The following is a 27081-nucleotide window of genomic DNA, read 5'->3' on the forward strand; positions in this document are numbered from 1 at the left end:
TTTGTTAAGGAGATTATAGATATGGAGTTGGGGAAAGAAGATAAATAGACAATGTTAAAAATCTGTTCTCTCTGGGTAACAAGATTTGTGCTTATCCACAATCTCAAAACGTTCTGCACCAAAAAATAAAAAGCCTTCAGCATCTCAGTCCTGGCCTGGGCTACCCAGAGGGGACCATGCAGGAGACGATGCGATTCTGTTTGTAGCCACCTGGTGGCGGCAAAGACCATGGCATCCTCCTGGCCCAGCCCCAGCCTCCCACAGCACCTGCCTTCCCAACAAGGCCCAGAAGTGGGTATTGTGAGTCCCGTTGGATGACCAGGGAAACCAGGATCCAGGTGGGAAAAGGCACTTGTCCATGTCACAGCCCAGCACGGGCAGAGCCTGTACTAGAACCCCCGTCTTCCAATTCACCCGCTCATTTCACCAATACCTAGGGGTCACTTGGCTTTATCTGCGATACCCAAAAGGGCCTTGCAAAGATTCAGACAGGGCCGAGGCCCTGCAGCCAGCCTGGAGAGGACGTGGATTTGAGCCCCATCTGCCTGAGCACTGGGGCTGCCTGAGCCTCTCAGCCCAACATCCGGGGCCGTCCCCAGAAGCACGCTCCCTGCCTTCAATGGCAGAGTCTGGTGCCACCCAGGGTCCCACTGGGGAGTCTTGGGGTCCCGCTGTGGCTGCTGTGGAAAAGGGTGGAATGGAGCTAGCCCAGGGTGTCGCTAGGAGGCCCGGCTGTGCCTCTCCCAACTCTGTGCCAGGCCCAGGCTTCAACCCTGCCCTGGAGCCCACATTAGCAGCAGCCTTGGCAGGGCCCGTCCCACACCAGCCAGGCCGAGAGCAGGAGGAACAGCAGGATAAGGGCTGCAGCCAGGGTCATGGAGGGCACCAAGTCCGAGTCTTCAGGGCCAGGGATGACATCACCAGGGACATCTCTGGGGACATTGGGGACACCGGACAGCCGGGCACCAGAGACCTTCTCCCCTGGGGGCCCTGGGCGGCCCATCTGCGGGAAGGAGGAGGCAAGGGGCAGGCCCTCCTCGGGGAAGGGCCCCACCTGCCCACCTGCCCACCCTCTGCTGTCCCTCTGGTCCACTCCCTCAGGAAGGCCTGATGTGGGGGGCATAGGCCAAAGCAGGGGGCATGAGGTGACCCAGAAGTGACCCTGGGCAGCAGCTCTGAGCCTCAGTGTTCTCCTCTGTAAAACGGGGTGAGGGAGACCCCAAGGGTTGGATGAGCACCCCGCGGCATCTGCTCCCCGCCTCCTACCTTCCCAAGACACGGCAGCCCTACTGTCCCCTCGGAGACCTCGGCCCTGGTGTCAGGTCCTGGAATGCAGCTCGGCCCGTTTCCGGGGAACTGGGAAGCTGTCAGACTGGTCTGGGGGGACCTTTGTCAAACGGCAGGGACTGTATCAACGCAGCCAACTGCCCTCCCCCCACACAGCAGCTGTGAGGTGGGCACAGGTGACATCCATCCTACAGATGAGAAAAGTGAGGCTCAGCGGGACCAGTGGCTCCTGAGAAGCCCCAGAGATTGGCAGAGGCCCCTACAGCAGCCCCCATGGAGACCTGGGAAACAGCTTCCAAGTGCCAGGCCTCAGCCCCTCCCCTGCAACAGGGCAGAGTCTGGACCAGATCATTTAAGACCCAGTGCCCTGGACCAGCAAACCAGCACCAGGGATGCTCTGCCCTGCCCCCTCCAGATCCTGCCCCCAAGCTGGACTCCAGGCCCCTCCCTCTTACCCCAGCTGGGTGTGCAAGGCTCGGTCACCTTCCAGCCACGGGAAGTCCCACGTCCTGGAGGGGCCTGCCCTCAGCTGCCGTGCTCCCCAGGGACACGCGGCGGGCAGTGGCAACTGAGTGCACCCCCTTGAGTTTTCCTCTACAGGACCCACCCCCCCTGGGGCCTTCCTCGGGGAGGGGCCCAGCAGGAATGACAGGAAAGGAGGGAGACCTCGCTGTGGGTGTGGCCAGCACAAAGGGGCAGTGGCTGTCCCAGGCACCACAGCAGAGCCAGGGTCCCCCCAGACCAGCGCTCTTTCTGCTGCTCTGAACTGAGATTCCTGCCCGGGGTGGGAGGCCACGGAAGGGGAGAGGACTCTGAGTTCAAGTCAGCAAGGGGCTTCCAGACACCCATTGTGTGCTCAGCACTATGGATTGGGGGGTGCCTCCACACCCCCTCAGAGGCCAGGTCCCCAAGCAGCCTGTCTGCCACAGACCCAGGAGAGAAGGACAGGAGGAAGGTGAGCTTCCCCATGAGAAGGTTAAAACAGGCTTTAGGGGTCACAAAAGCAGTCCCTGCAGAAGGAAATCATTCTTTAAAAACAAAGATGTTCACCATATTTTTTTTTTTGAGTTGGAGTTTCACTCTTTTGCCCCCAGGCTGGAGAGTGCAATGGCGTGATCTCAGCTCACCACAACCTCCACCTCCTGGGTTCAAGCAATTCTCCTGCCTCAGCCTCCCAAGTAGCTGGGACTACAGGAGCCCACCACCACGCGCAGCTAATTTTGTAGTGTTAGTAGAGACAGGGTTTCTCCATGTTGGTCAGGCTGGTCTCAAACTCCCAACCTCAGGTGATCCTCCCACCTTGGCCTCCCAAAGTGCTGGGATTACAGGCGTGACCTACCGCACCCGGCCCCAGCATGTTAATTTGAACAGCAAAAACGGTTTGTTGGGGTTCAGACCATGATCCCCACAAGCAGGGTGCCTGGCACAAGGATTCAGGACTAAAGGAAACTAGAAGTCCTCTGGTGCATCCCAAGTCTTTCTCCAACCTTCTCCTCTTCTCTTGTCTCCTGCCCTCTTTCTCCCCCGCAGCAAGTCACAGAAGCCAGAATTCCTCTTTCCCCAGGTGGGTCATGGACACTGGAGCCCCTGTCTCCCAAAAGCCAGCCATGAGACCTAGACACACGACTCGAACCCTCCCTGCCTTTCTGGGAAGGAGATGGCCATGCCCACCTTGTCTGACTGTGGGTCGTAAGACCCTTGCTCCGAGGGTTCTGCCCCCTCCCCGGGGGAGGAAGCACTGCACAGAGAGGCCAAGGGGAATCTGCACAGCTGGCCTCGCCAGTCCACCCCCACAGTCCACCCCCACAGGCATCCCCTGCTGTCTGACACCTGTCCACATGGCTGCCCGTTCTCCACTGACTCTAAGCACAGGAGCCATCCTCCCTGGGCTCTGAGTCTCCACTTCTGATGGCTCCCTGTCACCTAAAGCTTTGATTAAGTAAATCTGGTGTGCTTTTCTCTTGTGAACCTACCTTTTGTTATAGAACTGTCACCCATGGCCCTGATGATGATGATACCGTCCCTATAAACTTTATAAGATTAATCAAGGAAGAAGAAGGGAGGAAAAATGAGAATAAACCAGGCTTGTCGCACATTCAGCAACCATCACTAGGTCAACTTGCTCACTGACCTCAAAGTTTTTTGGTGCCCGTTGCATTAGAATCACACAGACTCTGTTACAAGATTGCAGCTCTCCCTCACTGCCCTATAGATAACAACTTGAACATTACAAAGGTTTCCTTTTTTTTTTTTTTTTTTTTTTTTGAGACAGAGTTTTGCTCTGGTTGCCCAGGCTGAAGTACAATGGCGCAATCTCGGCTCACTGCAACCTCCGCCTCCTGGATTCAAGTGATTCTCTCGCCTCAGCCTCCCACGCAGCTGGGATTACAGGCACATTCCACCCCACCTGGCCAATTCTTTGTATTTTTAGTAGAGGCGGGGTTTCCCCATGTTGGCCAGGCTGGTCTCGAACTCCTGACTTCAGGTGATCCGCCCACCTCGGCCTCCCAAAGTGGTGGGATTACAAGTGGGAGGCACCGCTCCCAGACAAAGGTGCCATTTGAGATGTTCTTTTGGGTCCTGTGTACCAATGAAACTACTGACACGGGCCAGGCATGGGGTCTCCTCCTATCTCCTTGCTCGTGCCCTGCAATCACTAACCTCTTCCCTGCTGCGAACCCTGCTGCCGTGGGGCACTGGTGTGTCATGGAGTCACTGCGGAGCAGGCACGTGGATCTGCTGGTCTTGTAATAATGGGTGAGGAAACAGATTCTACCCCTACAGTTCGAAACAGCTTTGATGCCCATGACAGAAGATTCATGACAAATTCAGGTTCATCCACCCAACCTTTAACATTAAAAGGCTGGTAAACAGGGCCAGGTGCGGTGACTCACGCCTGTAATCCCAGCACTTTGGGAGGCCGAGGCGGGTGGATCACGAGGTCAGGAGATCGAGACCATCCTGGCTAACACAGTGAAACCCCGTCTCTAGTAAAAATAGAAAAAATTAGCTGGGCATGGTGGCAAGCACCTGTAGTTCCAGCTACTCAGGAGGCTGAGGCAGGAGAATGGTGTGAACCCAGGAGGTGGAGCTTGCAGTAAGCTGAGATGGCGCCACTGCACTCCAGGCTGGGTGACAGAGCGAGACTCTGTCTGAAAAAAAAAGGTGTTAAATGGTTCTGTGCAAGAGGGCTCACACCGGCTCATTCTTTTAGCAAAAAAACTGTGCTGCATCCATAAAACACTGCACTACGCGGCTGCAAAAAAGGACACATCACTGAAAATCGGCATATGGATAAATCTCACAAACATGCTGAAAAAAGAAGGCAGACAAAAGAATACTTCACATAGGTTCTCTTTATAAGACCACTCTAATCTATTGTCACAGAAAGCTTAATAGATTTATAGTTTACTGATTAATAGTTTACTGGTGAGCAGATTAATAGTTTACTGGTGAGCAGATTAATAGTTTACTGGTGAGCAGGGAAAGGAGGCTGACTTCAGACAGGCACAAAGAAACCTTCTAGAAGGGTGGAAATGGGCTGGGCGTGGTGACTCACACCTGTAATCCCAGCACTTTGGGAAGCCAAGGCGGGCGGATCACCTGAGGTTGGAAGTTTGAGACCAGCCTGGCCAACACGGTGAAACCCTGTCTCCACTAAAAATGCAAAAATTAGCCAGGTGTGGTGGTGGGTGCCTATAATCCCAGCTACCAGCCTGGCCAACACAGTGAAACCCTGTCTCTACTAAAAATGCAAAAATTAGCCAGGTGTGGTGGTGGGCGCCTGTAATCCCAACTACTCAGGAGACTGAGGCAGGGGAATCGCTTGAACCCGGTAGTCAGAGGTTGCAGTGAGCCAAGATCGCAGCACTGCACTCCAGCCTGGGCAACAGAGTGAGCCTCCATCTCAAAAAAAGATAAAAGAAAGAAACAGTGGAAATGTTTTATATCTTGATTGGGGGTGTTCGGGGTTATACAATTGTCAAAACTCATCAACCTATACTTAAAATGGATTCATTTTACTGTATATAAATTGTAGCTTTAACAAAGTTGACTTTTCTTGTATTTTCTTTTTTCTTTTTTTTTTTTTTTTTTGAGACGGAGTCTCACGCTGTTGCCCAGGCTGGAGTGCAGTGGCGCGATCTCAGCTCACTGCAAGCTCCGCCTCCCGGGTTCCCGCCATTCTCCTGCCTCAGCCTCCTGAGTAGCTGGGACTACAGGCGCCCGCCACCGCGCCCGGCTAATTTTTTGTATTTTTAGTAGAGACGGGGTTTCACTGTGGTCTCGATCTCCTGACCTTGTGATCCGCCCGCCTCGGCCTCCCAAAGTGCTGGGATTACAGACGTGAGCCACCGCGCCCGGCTATTTTTTCAAGAAGGCTCTCTCTCTCACTCCAGCACAAAACAGACTGGACTGCTTTGGTGTGATCACAGCTCACTGCAGTCTCAAACTCCTGGGCTGAAGCAATCTTCCCACCTCTGCCTTCCGAGTAGCTGGGACCACAGGCACTCGCCATCACACCTGGATAATTTGTGTTAGTTTTTTGTAGAGACAGGGTCTCACTTTGTTGCCCAGGCTGGTATCAGACTCCTGGCCTCAAGCAGTCCTCCTACCTTGGCCTCCTAAATGCTGGGACAGGCACACACCACTGTGCCTGGCCTAAAGTTGAGTTTAAAAGAAAAAAATACATTAAAAAAAAAGAGAAGGCCAACTGCAGTGGCTCACGCCTGTAATCCCAGAACTTTCTGAGGCTGAAGCAGGAGGATCACGAGGTCTGTAGCTTGAGACCAACCTGGCCAACATGGTGAAACCCCGTCTCCACTAAAAATACAAAAATTAGCTAAGCGTGGTGGCACATGCCTGTAATCCCAGCTACTTGGGAGGCTGAGGCAGGATGATCACTTGAACCCAGGAGGCGGAGGTTGCAGTAAGCTGAGATTGCACCACTGCACTCCAGCCTGGGCAACAGACCGAGACTCCGTCTCAAAAAAAATACATAGATATGTTTATATGTAAAAATGCATACATATATGCTTATATGTAAAAACACATACATATATATGCATACATGTAAAACACATACATATATGCATGTATTTAAACACATACATGTAGGCATGTATGTAAAACAAACATGTATGCATGCGTGTGAAACGCGTGTGTGCATGCGTGTGAAAACACATGCGTGTGTGCATCCGTGTAAAAATGCGTGCGTGTGTGCATGCGTGTAAAAATACATGCATATATGCGTGCATGTAAAAATACATATATGTGTATATATGGCCATGAGGACTGTGCAGCCTGATCACTATACCGGGTGTGCCTGAGTCCAAAGCCTATGATCTTGACGGCAAGAAAACGATGATGTAAAGGGGCTACAGGATTTAATGAGGGCCCAAATACGCAAAATAGGCACATGGAGAAAAGACTGGAAGAAAAGAGGCTAAAATGCCTTCAAGATCAGGCTGACGGGAGATGGATGTGATTCTCTTTATTGTTCTATTATGTTTTTATTTCAATCATAATAAGGGGAATTCTAACTTTTAAAAATGCTTTACTACGTTAATAGCTAAACATGGGAAATGACCCAAATACTCAGCAACAAAGGATCCGTTTAAAAGCGTGTGTGGCACGTCCATCCAGCAGAGCAGGGCGTGATTTCGTCCTCTTCCCGAAAAGGCCCAAAGAGAGAGGTGGAACTGCTGTGGGATTTTTTGAGGACGGGCTTCCCGGGAATTTTCCATTTCTGCTTTTCTTATTTTTCAATGTTATCTTACTACCTGGGTGACGTGTCACGAGTTCAGGTTATTTCTACCATCAGAGCCTGGGGTGGAGGATACAGACCTCGCCCACTGCAGCTGCCCACAGCGCCCCGCCCGGCCCCTCCTGCCTCCTTCGTCCCGCACATCCGCTGCTGCCCTGACACACCGCGATTCCCTGGTGCCAGGGAGAGCCAGGGCAGAGGTGGCCCTGAGACGCCACGCAACAGGGAGAGCTAGAGCATAAGGCGGAGCGAGGTGCGCATTCGCTGTGACCTGGCGAGCGGCTTCACCTCTCTGGGCCTCGGTTTCCACCCCGCGGGAGCGGGTACGACGGGGCCTGCGCGCATTGCCGCAGTCACGCCTGCAAGACCCGGGCCGGGTGAGCAGCTCCCGGCGCTCCGCGAGGACCCCGGACTATCTGGCAGGGGCTCCGCCCTGGGACCCCCATCCTGTCTCGGGGGCGGGACCTTTGGGTGCGCACGCGGTGCGGGCCGCGCCCTGGGAAGCCGGGTCCGCATCCGAGCATCAGGACAGCGTGCGGCCGCCTCATTGGCCGGCGCGGCTCTGCAGGGCCATCCCGCAGCCAATCGCGACTGAGGGGCGGGGCCTGGCCGGTGGAGCTGCGGGCCCGGTGCGGCTGCTCCAGTCTGAGCGCCCTCCGCTCGCCCGGAGAGAGACCCGGCCATGCAGGAGCCGCTGCTGGGAGCCGAGGGCCCGGACTACGACACCTTCCCCGAGAAGCCGCCCCCGTCGCCAGGGGACAGGGCGCGGGTCGGGTGAGAGTCGCTGGGTTGGGGACTGGGGGTGGGGCCTGGGGGTGGCTCTGGTTCCCTGCCGCCGGCGGCGCGCTCCCACCCTGGGCCTCCCCTGACCTAGTCGCCACCGAGGGGCCATCTGGCTCCCTCCTGTCCCGGACAAGCTACTCCTATTTAAGGAACCGGTGCCTCTAAGGGAAGGAACGATCCACGGGAGTACCGGGCCCAGCCCCCTACTGCCACAGACAGGAAGACTGAGGCCCCAACGAGCAAGGGGTCTGCCTGAGGTCACACAGCAAGCCTCCAGCCGCAGACCTGGGGGCAGAACCAGAGCCTCCTCTTCCGGAGAAAAGGCCCCAGTACCAGAGGCTCAGCCACGGCGATGAGCTAACAATGGCCTGGGAATTTCCCAGGGGAGCTGGGGCTCAGGCCCTGGGAACCTGAATGGCCTTGGACCCAGGCCTCCCCAGCACTGCCCGCTGAGCTGGGCAGCCACTGGGTTCAGAAAAGGCAATGGTTCCTGGAGGAGGGACTCAGAGACCCTGGTCCTTTTGTCCGCCACCATCACCAGGGCCCTGCAGAACAAAAGGGTGTTCCTGGCCACCTTCGCCGCAGTGCTCGGCAATTTCAGCTTTGGGTATGCTCTGGTCTACACATCCCCTGTCATCCCAGCCCTGGAGCACTCCTTGGATCCCGACCTGCATCTGACCAAATCCCAGGCATCCTGGTTCGGGGTAAGGACCATCCTCGGAGGAGGGTGGGTGCAGGGAGCAGGGACCTGCTGAGCCTTGTCCCCAGCTAGGGACCTCCCAAATTCTCCACCTTGGGAGCCCCTCCAGGGCTCCCCCCGCCCCCAGCCATCTAGGCCACTGGTGGGTGGGGTAAAGCTACAGGATTCCTCTGAAATGAGGAACTGAAAGCCAGTGGAGAGGGTGAAGGAAGGAGCAGGTGGGGAGGTGGCTGTCAGGGTCTACACTAGGTAGGGTTGAGGCTTCCCCAGGTCCCCACACCCACAGTTGGCTGGATGGGGGCAAGGGTATCAGGTGTCAGTGGGGAGAGGCACTGGCTGGGGCAAGGAGGGTCTGCAGGATAGATTGTGGGCTGATGGAGAGGAAGATCCCAAAGTCCCAGAGTCTAGAATTACAATCTTAATAGCCTCAGATGTAGTTACAACATAGTAGTTAAGATAAGATTTACTGAGCACTTCCTATGTGCCAGGCACGTGTTGGGCACTGAACGTTCATTGACTCCCAGGGCCAACCCCACGAGGTAGAACTCTCCCTGTAAGACAGCCCAAGAAACTGAGGCTCAGACAGGCTGGGCAATGTGCCCAGGTCCCACTACCAGTTAGCAGAGTCCAGAGGGGGTCCCAGTTGCTGCTGTACAGGGAACTTAAGAACCTCCAAATCTTAAAGCCCAGGGCCTTCAAGTCACAGAATTCTCCTGTATTAAAATATTAGACATTTAAACATCAGGCTGGACAGAACCACTGTGTACATGTGGCAGTGCCTCTTCCTTAGAGCAGAACTCCCTGTTTGAGCATCCCTAACAAATGGCTGTCCCTTGAAGACAGGAGGCTCCCTGCTTCAAGTGCTTGACTTGGTCAAGTGCTTGACCAGCTCCTGGGGTCGGCCTAGAGAAGAAGCTGTCCCTGGACTCTGATGAGAGTGGGGTGCGCAGTGCCCAGACATATCTGCCCTGCACCCCCTTCCCCTGCAGTCCGTGTTCACCTTGGGAGCAGCAGCCGGAGGCCTGAGTGCCATGATCCTCAACGACCTCCTGGGCCGGAAGCTGAGCATCATGTTCTCAGCTGTGCCGTCGGCGGCCGGCTATGCGCTCATGGCGGGTGCGCACGGCCTCTGGATGCTGCTGCTCGGAAGGACGCTGACGGGCTTCGCCGGGGGGCTCACAGCCGCCTGCATCCCGGTAAGGCCAGGCCTTCCCACCCAGGGGCCCCAGTGCCTCTGTATTGGTGCTGAGCCTCCATCTGACTAAGGCCTCCCGGCCTCCATGCCTTCTGGGCAATGAGAATTGTTTGCCTTCCCTGCAGATGCCCTCAGCTCACCCCCAGCAGGGCAGCTAATTTGGGGGAAATTGTCTCCAGGTCCCCGGCTGCCCCCACTCTGGACTTTCCAAGCCTTCTACCCCATTTCTTGACTGGTCAGATGTATTACTCAATTGGAGAAAATCCGCATTGAGCAATGGGTAGGAGAGGGAAGTCCCTGCCCGACACCCGCCCTGGGACCTTCTTATTTTATCCGGTACTCCACACGGGGCCTGGTGAGCCCAGCAGAGGAGACAGAACTCACTGGGAGGCACGGACTCACCTGCTCAGCCCTGGAGCCTGGGAGCCCTCGGGCCTCCTTCCCAGCATCATGCTGCTCATTTCCGAGCTAAGTCCTTCCACCCACCTCACAGTTAGGGAAACTGAGGACAGAGGGAGATCAGGCAGGCCGCCCAAGGTCCTGCAGTGAGTCATGACCAGGACACAGCCCCACCAGAAAGCCTCCACTTCCCACTTTCCGGGGTTCACAGGGGCCGCCCCCCCCCATCTTGGCCGGGCCTAGGAACCCGCATTCTCAGCAAAAGCTGGTGCGGCGGCTGTGTCTTGCAGGTGTACGTGTCTGAGATTGCTCCCCCAGGCGTTCGTGGGGCTCTGGGGGCCACACCCCAGCTCATGGCAGTGTTCGGATCCCTGTCTCTCTACGCCCTTGGCAAGTATGGCCCTGCACTCCTGTGTGCAGGCTGGCGGGAGGGGTGGGTGCCGCCAAAGTAGACGTGGGTGGAAAGGGAATGATTTGCCCCAGAACAGATCCTGGGCTGAGAGGCAAGAGATCTGGCATCCCGGCCCCACTCAGCCAGCACCTTGCTGTGCACCTCCAGGCAGGGCCTGCCCCTCTAGCCACAGGCCCAGTCCCTAGCTGGGGCAGCCAGGGCTTCTGCTGGACCCACAGTCGCCAGACTGTATTTTAACGGCAGAAAGCTTCCATCAAATGCCATCTCAGATGGGAAGTCCAGACAGAAAAGAAATCACAGCGCATGCAGCTGCTCAGTTGAAGGGGCGTGGAGGTGTTGGGTGGAGGCCCAGGGCCTTGCCTGCCCAGCCTAGTCCTTCCTCATCCGGCCCTGGCCCTAAGACTTTCCAAGGACTTCCCACTATGTGCCAGGGGCTGAGCAATCCCTGCAGCCCCACCCTGCCTGGGGCAATCAGGGTAGGCTTCCTATAGGAGGTGGCCCTTGGACTAGACTTTAAAGGGCAGATGAGGTTATTCAGAGGCTCCAGAGGGAAAGGGCTCTACCAGGCCTGGACCTGGCCCCTCACCCGCTCCTCGCCCCCAGGCCTCCTGCTGCCGTGGCGCTGGCTGGCTGTGGCCGGGGAGGCGCCCGTGCTCGTCATGATCCTGCTGCTCAGCTTCATGCCCAACTCGCCGCGCTTCCTGCTCTCTCGGGGCAGGGATGAGGAGGCCCTGCGGGCGCTGGCCTGGCTGCGCGGGACGGACGCCGACGTCCACTGGGAGTTCGAGCAAATCCAGGACAACGTCCGGAGACAGGTGCAGGAGGGTGTGCGCATGAGCCTGGCAGGCCCGCCTCCCACACTTCAGCTGTGTGTGGCCGTGGAGGCTTTTCCTGGAAGACAGGACCACAGTAGTTCCCACTAATCCAAGTGCCTGGGTTGGGGTTGGGGGGCTGTCCCCAGAGCCTGGGTGGCCTGGTAAGCTGGTTCTCTCCTGGAGGAGGGAAAAGGGGGGTCTCCCACCCAACTCCTGGCAGTCCAGGGCAGGATGGTGCCTGCTGGAGAGGCTGGCCCAACGCCCTCAGTGGCGGCCTTGTGTTTCAGAGCAGCCGAGTGTCGTGGGCTGAGGCACGGGCCCCCCACGTGTGCCGGCCCATCGCCGTGGCCTTGCTGATGCGTCTCCTGCAGCAGCTGACGGGCATCACGCCCATCCTGGTCTACCTGCAGTCCATCTTCGACAGCACCGCTGTCCTGCTGGTGAGAGCCCAGCCCCGGCCGGCGCCCACCCACGGGGTCCCCTGGAGGCTGGCAGGGCAGGCCCGGCTTGGGAGGCAGGGCCTGCTCCTACATTTACCCAACCCCCGGCCTTGCCCACACCTGCTCTGTGCCAGGTGTCAGGGATGCCACAGCAAGATCTGAGATCTGGGCCATGTGGAGACAGTTCCTGTGCCTTCACCTCTTCTCAGAATGTTTTTAAGAAAAGCTGAAATGTTTTAAAATAAAATACTGGCATAATCCCAACACGAGACTGAGGCGGGAAGATCACTTAAGCCCAGGAGTTTGAGACTCCAGCGTGCCACGATCTCACCACTGCGCTCCATCCTGGTGACAGAGTGATACCCTGTCTCTAAAAACATATAGAAATTTTTTAAATTAAATAAAATACATGGGATTACAAAGGAAATCAGCTTTATAGAAACGTGGACCCCTTGAGGCGATAGACCCCAGGTTCAGAGCCCTGTGGCATCTGCCACTTGATGAGGGAAGTCACTTTCCCTTCTGAACCTCAACTTCCTCCTCTGCAAGAAGAAGATAGCAGCACGTCTCCGTAGGCCTGCCCCAAGGCTCAGAGTGAGATGAGATTTGGAGATTAGTAACAGCATGGTTTGGCAAGTCATCATCACGCCTGGATTCTGTGCCAGCTGAGTGTAGTGGTGGGCAGAGCAGATGTGTGCCTGCCCAAGAGGCCTCGTAGGCTCGGACAGTGTAGATGCCTAGCATGCTGCAGGTGCCAGGCCACTCAGTCCTGCGCTGAGCTGCTGGCCTGAGCCCCTGCAGTGCCAGCAGGGACAAGCTGGGTCCTGGAGGGGGACGGGAACAGCAGGTAAGTCCCTCAACCCTGGTGGCCTCCCTCCCCATAGCCCCCGAAGGATGACGCAGCCATCGTTGGGGCTGTGCGGCTCCTGTCTGTGCTGATCGCTGCCCTCACCATGGACCTCGCTGGCCGCAAGGTGCTGCTCTTCGTCTCAGGTAAGCACCCTGCAGCCAGCCCTCCTGCCCCACTCCTCCGCATGGGTCGGGGCTGGGCTGGGTGTGCAGGCCTGCCTTGGGGTGGGGCTGTGTGTCTGGGAACTGTAGGGCACCTGCCTCCATAGCATCAGCGGGGCCCTGGCCCAGGCCAGTGGCTCCAGAAAGGTCCACTGGGGCTCCGAGTGGACACACTGGCTGTGACACTCCGTGGTGGGCATGGTGGGAGCCTGACACGTGGCTGGAGACAGAGCTTGCTGCCCTGCCAGGGGTCTCTAGTCCCAGACACGGGCTGGACCACACAAGTATCAAGGGGCTCTGCAGAAAGAACTCTGAGAAAAACAGCTGGCTCAGAGGGTCCTGGCCCCACGAGGCCACCTGTCTGTCCACAGCGGCCATCATGTTTGCTGCCAACCTGACTCTGGGGCTGTACATCCACTTTGGCCCCAGGCCTCTGAGCCCCAACAGCACTGCGGGCCTGGAAAGTGAGTCCTGGGGGAACTTGGCGCAGCCCCTGGCAGCACCCGCTGGCTACCTCACCCTGGTGCCCCTGCTGGCCACCATGTTCTTCATTATGGGTAGGTGTGGCGGTGGCTCAGGGGGCAGGCTGTCTCGGGTGTTAAGGGATGGGTGATGTGTCCAGGGTGGCTGGAGAAGGGGGTCTCCAGCAGCTCAGTGGAGACAGACACAGCCGCCTCCAGTCGCCCCACAGGGCCTCAGCCTGCCTCCTCCTCCGAGCAGGCTACGCCATGGGCTGGGGCCCCATCACCTGGCTGCTTATGTCTGAGGTTCTGCCCCTACGGGCCCGTGGCGTGGCCTCGGGGCTCTGCGTGCTGGCCAGCTGGCTCACCGCCTTCGTCCTCACCAAGTCCTTCCTGCCAGTGGTGGTGAGTGCTCAGCCCCGGGCCCCCAGGCCCTCTCTGACTGACCAGGACCCTTCTCAGTGCCAGGGGCTATGCTAAGGCCAGCTCTGTCAGGCCCCTAACTCTCAGTGATGCTAGGAGATGAGCACACACCCCCTGAACTCAGAGGCCCCAGAGTGGTCACGTGACAGTCCAACAAAGGCTCTTCATTACGAGAAACAGGAACGGGCTCAGGAGACTGTTCTGAGAAGTCAGGTTACCTCCCAGGCCAGGGCAGGACATGGCCCAGAACCCTGCCAGGAGCCCAGGAAGACCACCTCCCCACCGTGCTCTATCTCCCGCCCTCCTGGGCACTGGGTCTCAGCTGCACCCCCACACTACCCCCTTCCCCTCCCACACGCTCCCCCCAACCCCTCCCACTCCCCCTGCCTCCTGATTCAAAACTACGGGCCCTGTGACCAGCCAGAATCTGTGAGGCCCAGAGTAAGTTCCCATGAGGGAGAAGCTGGCTAGGGCAGCCCAGGCCAGCGCCTAACCTGTCCCCGCAGTGGTCCCCTCAGTGGGGTTGCGGGAGGGCAGGCAACCCAGAGTGAGTCCATCAGCTTAGAGGGTCCAAGAACCTGCGTGTCTACCAGGCTGTGGGGCGGGCCTCCTGTAGGCTGCGGCGTGGAACAGCTGGGACACCAGCGCTGCGTAAGGGGTGTGGAGGGGCTACCTGAGCTGAGGCCAGAGGGCCCAGCCTCTGAGGAAGGCTGAGGGGCAGATGGGATGCAGACTTCGAGGGCCACAAACAGGGGGCTAAAGCCTTTGGATTTGTCCTGGGGGCAGTGGGGGAGCCTTGGTGTAGGGGAGCTGTCTCTGAACACAGGAAGGACCAGATGAGGCCCCACACGGCTGGTTGCTACCAGCAGGGCCCATGAGCTCCGCCTGGGGCAGGAGGACACTGGATCTTCTCCCTGTGACCCAGGCCCGCTTTCCACCCACAGAGCGCCTTCGGCCTCCAGGTGCCTTTCTTCTTCTTCGCGGCCATCTGCTTGGTGAGCCTGGTGTTCACAGGCTGCTGTGTGCCCGAGACCAAGGGACGGTCCCTGGAGCAGATCGAGTCCTTCTTCCGCACGGGGAGAAGGTCCTTCTTGCGCTAGGTCATGGTCCCTGCCTGGAGGGGGCCAAACCCCCAGTGGCTGGGCCTGTGTTGGCTGCAATCCTGCACCCTGGGACCAAGAGGCAGCAGTCATCCCTGCCACCAGCCAGAGCACAGGAAGAGCAGCGTGATGGGGCCTCAGCAGCGCGTGCCCCTGGCTCCGGACAGGTAGCACTGCTGTCCAGCCGCAGCCCCAGCTCAGGCGGCCCGCAGTGCTGCACATAGCCATGGGCCGCAGGAGAGCACACAACCCTGCGTCCAGGGACACGGCCCTACTGGGTGACCTCAGACCTAGTCCTTTACCCTTGTGTGAAGGACACACCCCACAGAAGGCTACGGGGAGGACTGAGAGGACCAGGCTGGAGGCAGCCAAGTAACGTAGTCATATCATCGAGTTCTGATCTGGTGGCATCTGGCTGTGCAAGGAAGACCCGGCTCTGCCCCCCAAGTCTTGTGGACACCACAGGGAACATCCTGGACTTCAAAAGCCAGGGCAGGCCAGGTGCAGTGGCTCATGCCTGTAATCCCAGCACTTTTGGAGGCCGAAGCAGGCGGATTACCCGAGGCCAGGAGTTCAAGACCAGCCTGGCCAACATGGTAAAACCCCGTCTCTACTAACAAATACAAAAAAGCCAGGTGTGGTGGCGCACACCTGTAGTTCCAGCTGCTTGGGAGGCTGAGGCAGAATTGCTTGAACCCGGGAGGTGGAGGCTGCAGTGAGCTGAGATCATGCCATTGCACTCCAGCCTGGGCAATGGGAGTGAAACTCCGTTCCCCCTGCCCCCCCCCCAAAAAAAAAGCCAGGGCAAAGGACCTGGCGTGGCCACTTCCTCCTGCCCCAGCCCAACCTCTGGGAACAGGCAGCTCCTATCCGCAAACTGTGTTCACCCTTTTATAAAAATAAAGGAACTGGGCCTGTAGCCCTAGTGAGGAAAGAGTGGGGTCTACTCCAGGAGGGGAGCCCCCACAGCAGCCAGGCTAGACCCGAACCAGCCAAGGTTGCCAGGGCCACTGACTGCTGATCCACAGCCAAGCAGGGCAGGGAAGAGGCTGCTGTGAGGGGAAGCCCACAGTGAGGCCCGCCCTTAACAGGCTCCTCTTCCTAACTATGTGACCTTGGGCAGGTCACTTTCCTTGTCTGTGATGCCAGAGGCAGCCTCGGGACAGGACCTGTAGTTATTTCCTCGGCCAGCGGCTCCTGCCTGGCTTCCACACACACCCACAGGCACCAAAGCAGAAGGGAGTGAGGACAGACACGCGAGCCACGGCCGCGCTTTATTGCTCAAGACGCACACACAACACAGAGGTGCAGACAAGGGGGAAAGAGCGCCACACACAGCCCAGACGAGGCAGGAGTGGCCTGGCTGCTGGAAGAGACGTTCCTTGCAAGGCAGGGCCCCTGCTGGACAGTGTACTCCCTGGGAGACAGGGTCAGAGGCCCCAGGTCCGCACAGCTGCAGACTTGCTGGGAACCTGGGACAGGTGACCCGCCCGCTCTGGCCTGTGGCTGAGGGCCTTCCACCTCTGCATCCAGCCGTGCACCCACCATTTCCCCACAGGGCACAGGGGCAGCCTTCATTGATCCACAACCAACCCTTCTCCTGCTGTCTCTAGCTGTCACTGAGGCCCCTCTGGCAGGGGCAGCAGCAGGCAGGCCAGGCAGAAGGGGGCCCGGGGCCCCACTACCTGGGTAGGAATGAGCAGAGGGCGGGCAGAGCCCTTGCTTCTCGTGGGAGGTAGACAGGTCTCGCTCACTGCATACATGGGACAAATGCGTGCACGCGCACACATACATATACACACACACACACAGCCCTTTGAACCCAGCACTGGCCTGAGGAAAGTGGCCCCGGAGGAACCCTGAAGGCACGTGTCCACCAGGCTGTAATGCCCCTGCCACCCTGGGGCTCAGCTGGCCAGACTCCCGGGGGTGGGGTGCTGCTGACCCAGGAGCCCACAGACAAGTCCCAAGGGCAGTACTGGGCAGGACCCAAAGAACCCCACACTCAGCCCTCCAGCCTGCCACTCCCAGCCTCAGACGCAGATGGGCCCAAGAGGCGTTCCTGGGAAACAGTCCACTTAGCAAGACCCAGTACCTCTGCTCCCGAAGCTCAGCACAGGCCCAGCCTGGGGTCGGACCCAGATGGAGTATCTTCCATACCCTTCCGCTTCTGCCAAGCCCCACCCGGGCTAAGCCAGGCCCGACCAGGCACCTGCCCGACGGCTAAGAGCCAGCCTCACAGTCAGAGAGGCCAGCGGGCTGAGGCCACGGGGCAGAGGGAATACGGGGATACACTTCCTGGGCGCCAGCTCTCCGTGTCCTCCCTGGGTAGGCCTGGCTCCAGATGGCCTGGCACCCAGGGCAGTGAGGACGGCTCTGTGTGGGGAGGTGACTGTGGCCTCTGCCCAGTTCTTAAAAGGCAGAAGCTCCCTGAGGGCAGGGCTCGGGCAGGCCGGCAGGAGAACCTGAGCGGGTGCTGAGGTCAGACCCACTGACCCACTAACGGGGCCAGGCTGCGGCTGACATGATGGGGCCACACCACGGAGAGGGTGGGCACCCTCAGTGAGGCCAGGGAGAGCCTGCTCTCCCCACTTCCTTAGCACCAAGGCCAGCCGGGGAGGGTGGTGATGGGCAGAACCTAGGGGCCTTAGCAGGCCCAGGGAGCAGGGGCAGCTGAGGGGTCTTGGGGTGGCCTGTCCAAGGTTCCAGGAGTCGGCAGGGAGCATCCCCCACCCAGCTGTCCGGTCACTGCCAAGGCTGCAGTTCCAGGTACAGGGATGCACCTTAGGGGCCCTATGGGCTTCTTGAGAAGGCGGGGTGGCAGTGGGCGCTGCACCCTAAGCAGTGGTGGGAGGTTGCTGGCAGTGGCAGGCTGTCCTGGACCCTGGGGCTCTACCTGCCAAGAGAGCTGGGGGAGGTCCCTCTGCTCAGTGCCCAGGTGGCAGGGTCCCACTTGCACCTCCCCTCAAGCCAGGACCAGCATCTCCAGGGGAAGCTGCTGCCAGGTCACAGCAGGTCACTGGCAGCCCTGTCTGTGGTGTGAGGTCTGCAGACCCACCCAGCGGGGGAGCAAGGCCAGCTGGTGTCCACACAGCTGCTGCAGGCTCTGCTCGGCTCTGCCTCAAGTCCAGCAGCCCAGACTCTCACACCAGCAGCCTGGGGCTCCTGGCTTAAGCAAGTCTGGAGAAAGGAGCAGAGGACTCCAGGTGTAGGGGCAGGTGCAGAAGCCCCTCTCCAGGCTGTGCCTCAGTGTGGACAGTCCAGGCCTCACTTGGACTCACACAGAGCCAGAGGAGGGGGCAGGGAGGGAGGGGTGCCCAGCCCTTCACAGCTACCCCTCCAGGGTCTCCGCGAGCTTCTCCTCATCTGCCTGCTGCCTCTGCTGCTGGATCCTAGCGTAGGAGATCGCATCGCCCCTGGGGAGAGAGAGAGGCAGCGTCACGTGGAGCGCCAGCCCCACGCCCACAGCCCTCCTGACTACTGCCCGGTTCCTGCCCTGTGACCCAAGTGTGACCTGCAGGCATTCTGATTTCCCCAGAGACAACTGCTGGGGTGGCAAAGGCCTGTCTTGTCCCCTCTGAGAGTGGCCCAGGCTTCTTGGGATGCTGGGCTGAGAAGGAACCAGCCTCAGTCTGGGCTCTGCAGGAGAGGGTGGCAACTGACTACAATGCCCAGTGCAGACCCGGGAGGGGAAGGGGCTCCCACCAGTCATGTTTGCTATCCTTGCTGCAGGCCGTGACAGGGCAAGACTGGGCCACGCAGAAGTGTTGTGAATCCTCTGTCTTCACCTGCTAGAGCTGAGCCCTGGAGGCACCGATGAGTCACTGGGGCCTCTGCCTCAGTCTCCACTGGCTAAAAGGAGCCACTCTCAGACCCTCCTCACTGAGGAACTTCGGTAGGGGAGGCGGCGGGGGGAAGGAAGGCCCTGCCCAGGGGCTGGGCCCAGCAGACGCACTTTTTGCCCAGAGCAGAGAGTCCGTACAGCACCCCCGTGGCAAAGGCGATAGCGTTGCCCAGCAGCGTGGTCAGGGTCAGGCTGATGACGATGGGAACAACCGCCATCCTGGGGGGGAAGCAGAGGTCAAGGGGAGCACTCCGGCCACACAGCCACCACATCCTTCCCTGCTTCACAGACTCGGCCCAGCCCCCTTTCTAGACACCCAGGGCACAGGAAGGATCCCAAAAAATCAACTGAGACACAGCTTCAGAAAGTCCTTGATTGGCCCTGAACTTGTCTGTAAAACTGTTCCATTCTGGGAATAGGATCCAACGCTTTCATCAGATTTTTGAAGGGGTCTGTGGTCCCAAAAAGGGCTAAACAGTAACGAGATGGTCCAGTGCCCTCGCTGTGACAGAAAGAGGTTGTGACAGAGAATCTGGCTTCCCATCCAGGCCCTACTAGCTTTGCGGGCAAGTTACTCAAAATCTCCACCGTGGAGAGGGGATCAAACTTTGTCTGAGGTCAGGCATGTTAACTACACAATGCTGAACACCACAGGCACTAAATAAATGCACTGAGTCATAGAGTAACACCAGCCACATTGCCACAGGTAAGGTCCCCAGAATTCAACCACATGGAACACAGGGTCTCATCATGGGAGGGTCTCATCATGGGAGGGTCTCATCATGGGAGGGCTGCAGGCTGCGGGGTCTGCAGGGTCAGCCTCGATCTTGCTGCTGTTTGGCGTCACCTGGTGGCAGTGTCCACTGGGGCGTAAGCATCCCCGGGGCTGATTCTCCATCCTGGCGGGAATTTCCAGGCCAGCAGCAATTCCTGGGCTAACTGGGCCAGGAGGATACCTGCAGGTTGGAGACCAGCGCTCTGTCCTGTCGCCTCCCTAGAGGAGGCTGCCTGTGCGGGAGGACGAGACTCATGGCCCACTGCATTCTACCTGAATGTCCATTCTTGTAGACATGTGGCTGTGAGATTTTTCTGTCATTAAAAAACTTCCAAATGATAAAATAAGAATAGAAATTACCAAGAAAAAGAAAGACCACAACGGGGAACCTTCTGACAAAAACAAAATCAAAGGTAAACAACAGGCTGGAAAAATCGTTGCGGGAAATACAACCAAGGATCATTGAATCTTTAATACAGAAAAACACACTGAACTTGCGAAGCAGAACACTGAGGTTCCCACAGGTTAAAAAGGAAACTTGAAAATTTTCAAATCAGAAAATGCACTGGGAACATGCGGGAAACTATTTTCCCTCTTAGATAAAGAATAGATAAATGCAAATGTGAAGTGGTGCGCAACCCTGGGCAGGGGTGCGGGCGGGGGAGAGACTCAAGGGACCTTTTTGGAAAGCAACATAGCCACGCGTCTTAAAATATTTTTAATGATCAGAATCCTTGACCCAGTAATTCCACACCTGAAAACAGATCTTAAGGAAATCATCATAAACACAGAAAAAGTTTTAGCAGACAGATGTTTATCACAGCTTGAGTTACACCAGTTAAGAAATGAAGAAAATCATCCAGCTGAAGGAACGTTGCTGTATTGAAAGAATGTTATAAAATCTGTGGCGATGTTAAAATGCTTGTATCATGACACTACGTGAAAAAAGCAGGATACAAACTTATTCATAATGGTTATAACTGTGTTAAGAGCAGGCTTTTAAAAAATGCCTGCGGACAGGAAGCACACACATCAGAAGATTAGCAGGCAGTGGGCTTCCAGTAACATTGTTCTATTTTCCAAATTATTGTTAATGAATTTCTATTATGGCTAGCATTTTTAAAATACAGTTTTTTAAACCCCTAGCGACATGACACTGCGTATAGATAAGAGCTTTGTGATCCTGTGTCCTTCGTGACTTAGATACGGCAGGAGATGGCTCCACAAGTAAGCATGTGGCTTGCGCTCTTACCATCAAAACTACCAGGCCTCTCTGAAGGGAAAGCAAGCTTGCATCTAGACTTCTTTCTAAAGAGAACCTAGACAATAATCAATACTGTTGCCGCCAGCCTCCTATGCACTGGAGGCATTATTCTAGGAGCTTCCATGCATTAAACTTATCCTGAAATTAGTTCCATCTTATGACTCAGAGAAGTATTACATATTGATTTCATTGTTAGAAATGGGAAAATTTTGAACAAGCGTATTTAGAGGGCGACCACATTTTCTGCTCTGCAACCTGCTTCTCCCCTTTCACGCCAGGACATCTAGATGAACCCACTCTTCGCAAAGGCTGCAGAGAAGCATGTCCTACAGACCTACTGTCATCTGGTTAACAACTCCCAGTGGATGGACCAAAATTCCAGACGCTTCCCATTTCTCTCAACTGCACGGAATGCTGGCACACATGCTCATAAACCTCTGAACCTTCCAGTGACTACAGCACAGCGACAGCTGAGTTCCCGGGTGCAGAACCGCTGGGGCATGTTTTGGCAGCTATCAGTAAATCACTGTGCACAAAGGCAATCCCGGTTCACACTTCTACAGCGAGGAACTGAATACACTGCCCACCCGCACCTGACTGTTGGGTCCTATTTTGTCAGTGGGGTTTTGGGGAACTGTGTCACAGGGCCCCGCCCAGTAGCCCCTCACCCGCAGTAGAAGACAGCCTTCTGCCAGGAGCGCAGCCGGTCCACCTTCTCCGCCACCGTGTTTGCAAACTCGATGAACTGGCAGCAGAAGGGCGCCTCGCACAGCAACAAGATGAAGGCATTCATGCTGCAGGGACCAGGGCAGGAGAAAAGCAGCAACTGACAATCCCAGGAGGATGAGGGCGGCCCCCAGTGCCAGTGCCATAAGGAATGCCACCTCTCTCACCCTCCTGCCCTCATCCCTCCTCCTCTGGGAAGCTGCCCGGCTGCTCCAGGGCACCTGCTTGTACCCCTTGAAGAGCCTCTGCTGAGGACTCCAGCCCTCCCCAGCTGCCCCTGCACCCATCTCCCCAGCTGAACTGAACACTCCTAGAGGGAAGCCCCTGGGCTTCAGCTGCCCTTTCTCCTCCTCCTGTGGGAGAGGGAGGAAAGAGGACCCCACATCATGGCACTGCTATAACACTGCAGCAGGTTCATCCACAGATGGAGCACTGGCAGCTGTGTCCTCTGTCTGCTGTTAGTATTATTGCCATGGCCATCAAGAACCGTCAGTGGCACCAGCACCAGGAAGGCTGCCCCGCCAGGGAGGCAGAGAGCTGGAGCCATGCAGTCCCGAAACATTCACGGAGAGCTGCCCACACACCCGATGCCACTGGCCCCAGGCCCAGGGACACCCAGGGGAAGCCCACACTGGGGAGGAAGAACTTTAGCAAGTCCTTGCATCCAGCCCCATGTTTGAGGTGGGAACAGCTACGCCACTGGTGATGGAGGGTGTCTGCTGTGGTCATGGTATTCTCTATGCGTGGGTAACAATCAGTTACCAGACACTGGGCCAGGCCCTTCTGTCTGTCCCCACACCTGGGAGAAAAGTGCCATCATTATGCCTGTGTAACAGAAATGCAGGCTCAGGACACCCAAGAGCCACCCCGAGCCCGGGGCAGGCACTCTCTTTGCGACTCTTAACCACTGCACCCCGCCCCAAGCCTCCCACACACCAGGCCTCCAAGCACTGGCTCACTCTGTGCTGGGCCAGCCCCTTCCACTTCAAACTCGGCCAGGCTCCGACTCCACCCCCTGAAGCTGGGGCAGGCGCCTCTCTGTCCATCCCCTTTCCCTAGCCACCACTGGCCAGCACAGGCGCTGGGGACCCCGCCACAGCAGGCCCCCGAGGCTCTCCACTGGCCATAGGTCACTGAGGACGGGATCTGAATCGCGTCCAACTCTGTGCCCCTCAAGGCACCAAGCCCCACGAGGACAGTCAATTCCTGGTCACAGCCACTTCTCATGTGCCTCAAGTCGCACGGGCCTGCCCTCACCCCACCTTCCCTTCTGACGGGATGGCGCCACCCTGGCAGGAGGTGGGCATGGAACGCACATGAGGGTGTTCTGACCGCGGGTTCCCGTGACAACTCCGATCCGCCTTTCCCATCTATCTTTAGCACAGCTCCGAGTTAGAGCGTCCTCTCCCAGCGGACCATCCAACTCAGTCCTCAGCCAGCCCCAACAAACGGCCTTCCCCACTCCAGTCCTGGGAGCTTCCAGAGGGCGAGGGCCCCAGTGTAGTGGACTTGGCATCTGCAGTCTCAGCGGATGCTCCAGAAATGTCTGGAGCACTGATGGCCTCGCCCCTGCACCGGATGAAGGCCAGGGTGGGCGTTCCCTGGGCCCTGACCTCTCATTAGGAAACCAAACGTGGTGGGGATATGAAGGGGAAGAAGCCCCATGCTGTGGCCAGAAACCCACAAGCCCTGAGGCGCCCAGGCTGGAGCCAGTAACCATGGCAACCACAAGGATGCCCGCTCCCACGGCCCCTGCCACTCCTCTGCCCCAGGAGGTGCCCCACAGACTCCCGACCAGCGAGACCCCTGGGGCGGGATGGCCATGTGCTACTCACATCATCCACACGCCAGCCGCAATGTTCAGAGGGTGGATGGTGATGCAGTTGAAGAGGCCAGAGATCGCACAAGCTTGAAACAAGAAAGACGGGCAGGAGTCAGCAAGGAGTCAGGGGGAGCCCGCTGCGATGGCAGCCTCGGGAGATGACTGGAAAGGACGAGAGTCTCTGCGGATGCTCAGCACACAGTTCTCACAGCACCCAGAAGCCTGCCCTCTATCATCTGAGGTAGGTGAGGAGATGCAGAGAGGTGCAGCGGCTTGCCCCAGGCCCCACAGCAAGGTGGCAGCAAGGTGGCAGGTAGATCTCACGGCACCCTCTCTCCGCTCCAGGGCTCAGAGGAGCTGGCCCTTTGACCCCAGCTACATCAATATCCACCTCAAAGGGAGGTTAGGATTAAAGGAGGATTAAAGAGAGAATGTCCCTCAAGGATTCAGGCCACTGCTCTCCCAAGACTCAGCCTTTGGCAAGGGTCACTTGTCACCATTCACAGAGCCAGCCACACAGGAAGTCCTCTGACTCAGAAAATGTGGCTTGGATTTTGGTTGGGACAACGGGTGCCTCTCTCAGAACAGAGATGGGAACCAGGTAAGACCGAGCAGCAGTTCCAGCTCTAACTTCCTCACCAGCCCTGTGCCGCTGGTATGCTATCTTCATCTGCCGAGGTCCGTTTCTCCTCTTGCACGTGAGCAAGTCCCACAGCCCAGCCACACACCGCTGAAATGCCATGAGGCCAGGAAGGGGAGGGGGCGTCTTCCTCCAGCCCAGAGCGTGGCTTCTCTGATGCCCAGATGTGCAGCCTTGCCTCCCCGCCTCCCTGCTGCACCTCACCAGCAGGGTCTCTTGCACCCAACTCCCTCCTCTACCCACAGCCTGCAGCCCGGCTTCACCAGGAACTCCAGGAGCCTTCAAGGAGGGTCCAGGGAGCTGGCTGCTGGGCAGGGAGCAAGCCCAGGCCATCGCTGAGCGGGGGCCTTGGAGGCAGCAATTAGCAACCAGCTCATTAAACTTGCAGCAGCTCCTCTGCACCTGATCCCTCCACCTGGGTCTGGAATTCTGCCGTTTTCCATTTTCCCAGGTAACCTTATGCAGACAGCAGGCAAGGAAGCCAGATAAAGTGAGCCGAACTGCAGTGGGACTGCTTCGTGGGCCCCCAGGGTCTCCTTCTAAAACAAAGGACTCAAGCGTTGCACTGCTCCTCAGCACAGCCTTAGACATCTGCCTTCAGACAGCAAGGGGTTCCAGAACCACAGGTGCAAAGGGGCCTGCCTGCCCCAGCAGAGTGCCCAAAGGGCGACACGGCTCCCTGCCTCTCTGCTGTGCCTGGCCTCACCTGACAGCTCGGCTGTGCTTCCTGCTGCAGTCAGCATTTGGCCTCCAGCTCCAACCCTACCCCAGCTGTCCAACTCACAGCCAGCCTTGGGGGAGGACCAGGTGTCAACCCAGACTAGCAGGCTCCAGCCAGGAATCCTTTAGCAATAAAGGGCTGGAGGATGTCCACTTGGGGACCTCAATGCTGATATCTTCCACGTGAGGGGGCTGTCACCATACAATCCTGTCCCCTCCCAAGATATCACCTCCAGATGCTCTCAGGACCCAGGGTAGACCCTCTTCAGCTCCTCTCTCTGATCCCCTCACCCTGGAGGAGGAAAACCTTACCCCAAGGACCAGCCAGGCACACAACCCTTGTCTGAATTCCTGCTGCATCTCTAAAACACGCTGCATTTTTGCATTCTACCCTGGAATACAGCATTTAATAGTCACATAACCGTGCCCCCAAAATTCTGCAGATGCAACTGACAACTCAGGGCAATGCCACAGGTTTCTCCTGAAGCTTCATCTGTAGACCCAACAGAGCCCCCAGGTACTCCCGGGAAAGGCACAGGCACCTCACCTTGAGAGACAAAGAACTGAATAAGACTCCAGGGCTAATCTGTGAGTCAGCAGGGTCACTGACCAAGAAGGAAGGAGGTGTGGCCTACAGGCCACAGTCAGGACCTTTCCTTTCTCACCACTAACCATGTCACCCGTCTGCACTGCTCACCCTAATCTGCGGGGAAAACAGCTAACCAGACATGAGAGGACTGGAACCAATGCCTAACTTCAAGCCCACCAGTCTCTCCTACAAAGTCAAAAGCGTACTTGCCCTGAAGAGCAGTGGCACAAACCTGGGGCCTCTTTGTGATCTGGGGGTAGGGCCTGCCCTACTGTATCCAGTTGCCTCCGGATAAGGGCACGCCTAGCAAGGGCAGCACACTCCTAGCCCCGCACCCTTCTGCCTCAACATCCCTCCACCCTCAACCTCCTTCCACCCTCCACCCACCTGGAAAGGCTGTGGAACCTCAAGTGAAAAGATGGTCATTCTGGCAGGAGAGCTGATGGGGTCTGCCCTGCCCAGGCCCAGATTTAGCCCTCTGTGCCAGTGTTTAAACCCTGCAGACATCCTCGACAGACATTCTATAAGACCTTGCCCACTCCGGTTATTCACAAGGTTGAGGGCAGACAGGAAGGGAAAGGATATCATTCAGACAGACTTGTCTTTCCCTGGAAGGCCAGCTGTACAGCTTCCATTCACTCCTGGAGCAGACCTGCCTCCATCTTTGTCCTTTTCTGGCTGCGCTTAAGAGCCTAGCTTCCCTGGGAGCCTAAGGTCAGGGTCTGTGCCTGGGATGCTTACGGAGAAGGGGAGGAGGGCCGGTGATAGGCGGCTAAGGCAGCAGCAACGGGGAGAGCTGACAGCGGACAGAGGACCCAGGGAGAGGCCCGGCCCTCAGCTCACTGCCCCGCGGCCCTCGGGGGCCACCTATGCCCTGACACCACCTGACCCTCAGCAAACTTCCGCCCAGTGGCTTCCTGCCAGAAATCTAGCTAGCGGTGCACCCGCCTCCTTTATAAACAATCCTCGCCCAAAGGTTAGCAACGTGGCTGCCGTCGCCTACGCCCAAGTCAACCGTTGACGCTTACTACGGGACAGGTGGGCATGAGCTCCGTGAGCATCACTGAGAAAGTCTCACAAAAGCCCCTGGGGGGCGAGGGAAGGGCTCAGTCACGTGCCCCAGGCCGGTGCCCCCCGCCTTGGGGTTTCTGGTCCCTCGGGGAATGTTCCCAGAAGCGCTAGCCCAGCTCAGGGTACCAAGGCGCCCAGGCCCGAGCCGGTAACCATGGTAACCATGGTAACCCCGGGACGCCGGCTGCCAGCGGCCCCGCCACTCCTCCGCCCCGGGAGGCGCCCGGCAGGCCCCCGACCCCCAGCGGGTCCTTTCCCCTGGGGCCGCCGGAGCGGGGCGGGGCGGGGCGGGGCGGGGCGGGGCGCGCATGCGCGGCGGGGCTGGCCCCCTCTCCCGGACCGGGTACTCACAGACTGCCCCCAGCACCCCCGACAGGCGACACAGCCAGCGGTACCACCACGTCATGCCCTCTTCCTGCGTGGGCGGCGCAGAGCTGGCGGACGCCGCGGGCGCCCCACCTGAGACGCTCATGGTGCCGCCGTCAGGCGCAGCTCACGCCCTCACAAAGGGCTCGGTAGCCGGCCGCGTCCGAACCGGCGCGCTGCCTTGTGGGAAAGGGAGCATATTAGCATAGGGGGCGGGGCTTTCAGGCTGCGGCGAGGTGCGCCCGAGGAGAGGCGGGTGCTCATTAGCATAGGGAGCGAGACCCTCAGGCCGCGGCTAGGTGAGCTCGAGGGGTGGCAGGTGCTCATTATTGTAGGGCGCGGGACCCGCAGGCTACGGCGAGGTGCTGCGCGGCGGGGGAGAGCTCGTTAGCATACGGGGCGGGGCTCGCAGGCATCGGAGGGGTGCGCCCGAGGGGGGCGGGCGTCATTAGCATAGGGGGCGGAGGCCCGCAG

At 58.0% G+C, this 27081-nt stretch overlaps 2 protein-coding genes across 8 annotated transcripts; one reads left to right on the forward strand and one right to left on the reverse strand.

Annotated features, from left to right (window-relative positions):
* The first annotated feature begins 7693 nt into the window (after window positions 1-7693).
* SLC2A6 (solute carrier family 2 member 6) lies at window positions 7694-15724 on the forward strand. 3 transcript variants are annotated; one of them, XR_013405324.1, is made up of 11 exons: window positions 7694-7825; window positions 8376-8538; window positions 9524-9730; window positions 10419-10518; window positions 11144-11355; window positions 11643-11795; window positions 12680-12788; window positions 13178-13363; window positions 13527-13672; window positions 14197-14341; window positions 14635-15724. XR_013405324.1 is itself a non-coding variant. In XM_001118379.5 (10 exons), the coding sequence occupies exons 1-10, from the start codon at window positions 7734-7736 to the stop codon at window positions 14788-14790; spliced, it is 1524 nt and encodes a 507-aa protein (XP_001118379.2). In that variant the 5' UTR covers window positions 7694-7733; the 3' UTR covers window positions 14791-15724. The 3 variants fall into 3 exon arrangements, 2 of the variants coding, with proteins under 2 accessions (XP_001118379.2, XP_077823365.1); XM_001118379.5 differs by lacking the exon at window positions 14197-14341; XM_077967239.1 differs by lacking the exons at window positions 13178-13363; window positions 14197-14341.
* Window positions 15725-16033: 309 nt separating this feature from the next.
* On the reverse strand, window positions 16034-26996 carry CACFD1 (calcium channel flower domain containing 1). 5 transcript variants are annotated; one of them, XM_077967247.1, is made up of 6 exons: window positions 26593-26986; window positions 23235-23307; window positions 21342-21467; window positions 18746-18853; window positions 18305-18429; window positions 16034-18206 (listed from the first exon to the last, which is right to left on the reverse strand). In XM_077967247.1, exons 1-6 carry the CDS (start codon window positions 26711-26713, stop codon window positions 18058-18060), a joined length of 702 nt encoding a protein of 233 aa, XP_077823373.1. In that variant the 5' UTR covers window positions 26714-26986; the 3' UTR covers window positions 16034-18057. The 5 variants fall into 5 exon arrangements, with proteins under 5 accessions (XP_077823373.1, XP_001100830.1, XP_077823374.1 ...); XM_001100830.5 differs by lacking the exon at window positions 18305-18429 and having other exon boundaries at window positions 26593-26996; XM_077967248.1 differs by lacking the exon at window positions 21342-21467.
* Between the last annotated feature and the right edge of the window lie 85 nt (window positions 26997-27081).

This window comes from Macaca mulatta, chromosome 15 (assembly GCF_049350105.2).
Source record: "Macaca mulatta isolate MMU2019108-1 chromosome 15, T2T-MMU8v2.0, whole genome shotgun sequence".
Classification (NCBI taxonomy): domain Eukaryota; kingdom Metazoa; phylum Chordata; class Mammalia; order Primates; family Cercopithecidae; genus Macaca; species Macaca mulatta.

Coding starts and splice junctions, on each gene's coding strand:
- SLC2A6 (XM_001118379.5), top strand. CDS start 7,734: ATGCAGGAGCCGCTGCTGGGAGCCGAGGGCCCGGACTACGACACCTTC. Junction 13,364..13,526: donor CACCATGTTCTTCATTATGG/GTAGGTGTGGCG, acceptor TCCTCCGAGCAG/GCTACGCCATGGGCTGGGGC. Junction 13,673..14,634: donor AGTCCTTCCTGCCAGTGGTG/GTGAGTGCTCAG, acceptor TTCCACCCACAG/AGCGCCTTCGGCCTCCAGGT.
- CACFD1 (XM_015116446.3), bottom strand. CDS start 24,452: ATGTCTAAGGCTGTGCTGAGGAGCAGTGCAACGCTTGAGTCCTTTGTT. Junction 21,468..23,234: donor GCGGCTGGCGTGTGGATGAT/GTGAGTAGCACA, acceptor TGGTCCCTGCAG/CATGAATGCCTTCATCTTGT. Junction 18,207..18,745: donor CTCTCTGCTCTGGGCAAAAA/GTGCGTCTGCTG, acceptor CTCTCTCCCCAG/GGGCGATGCGATCTCCTACG.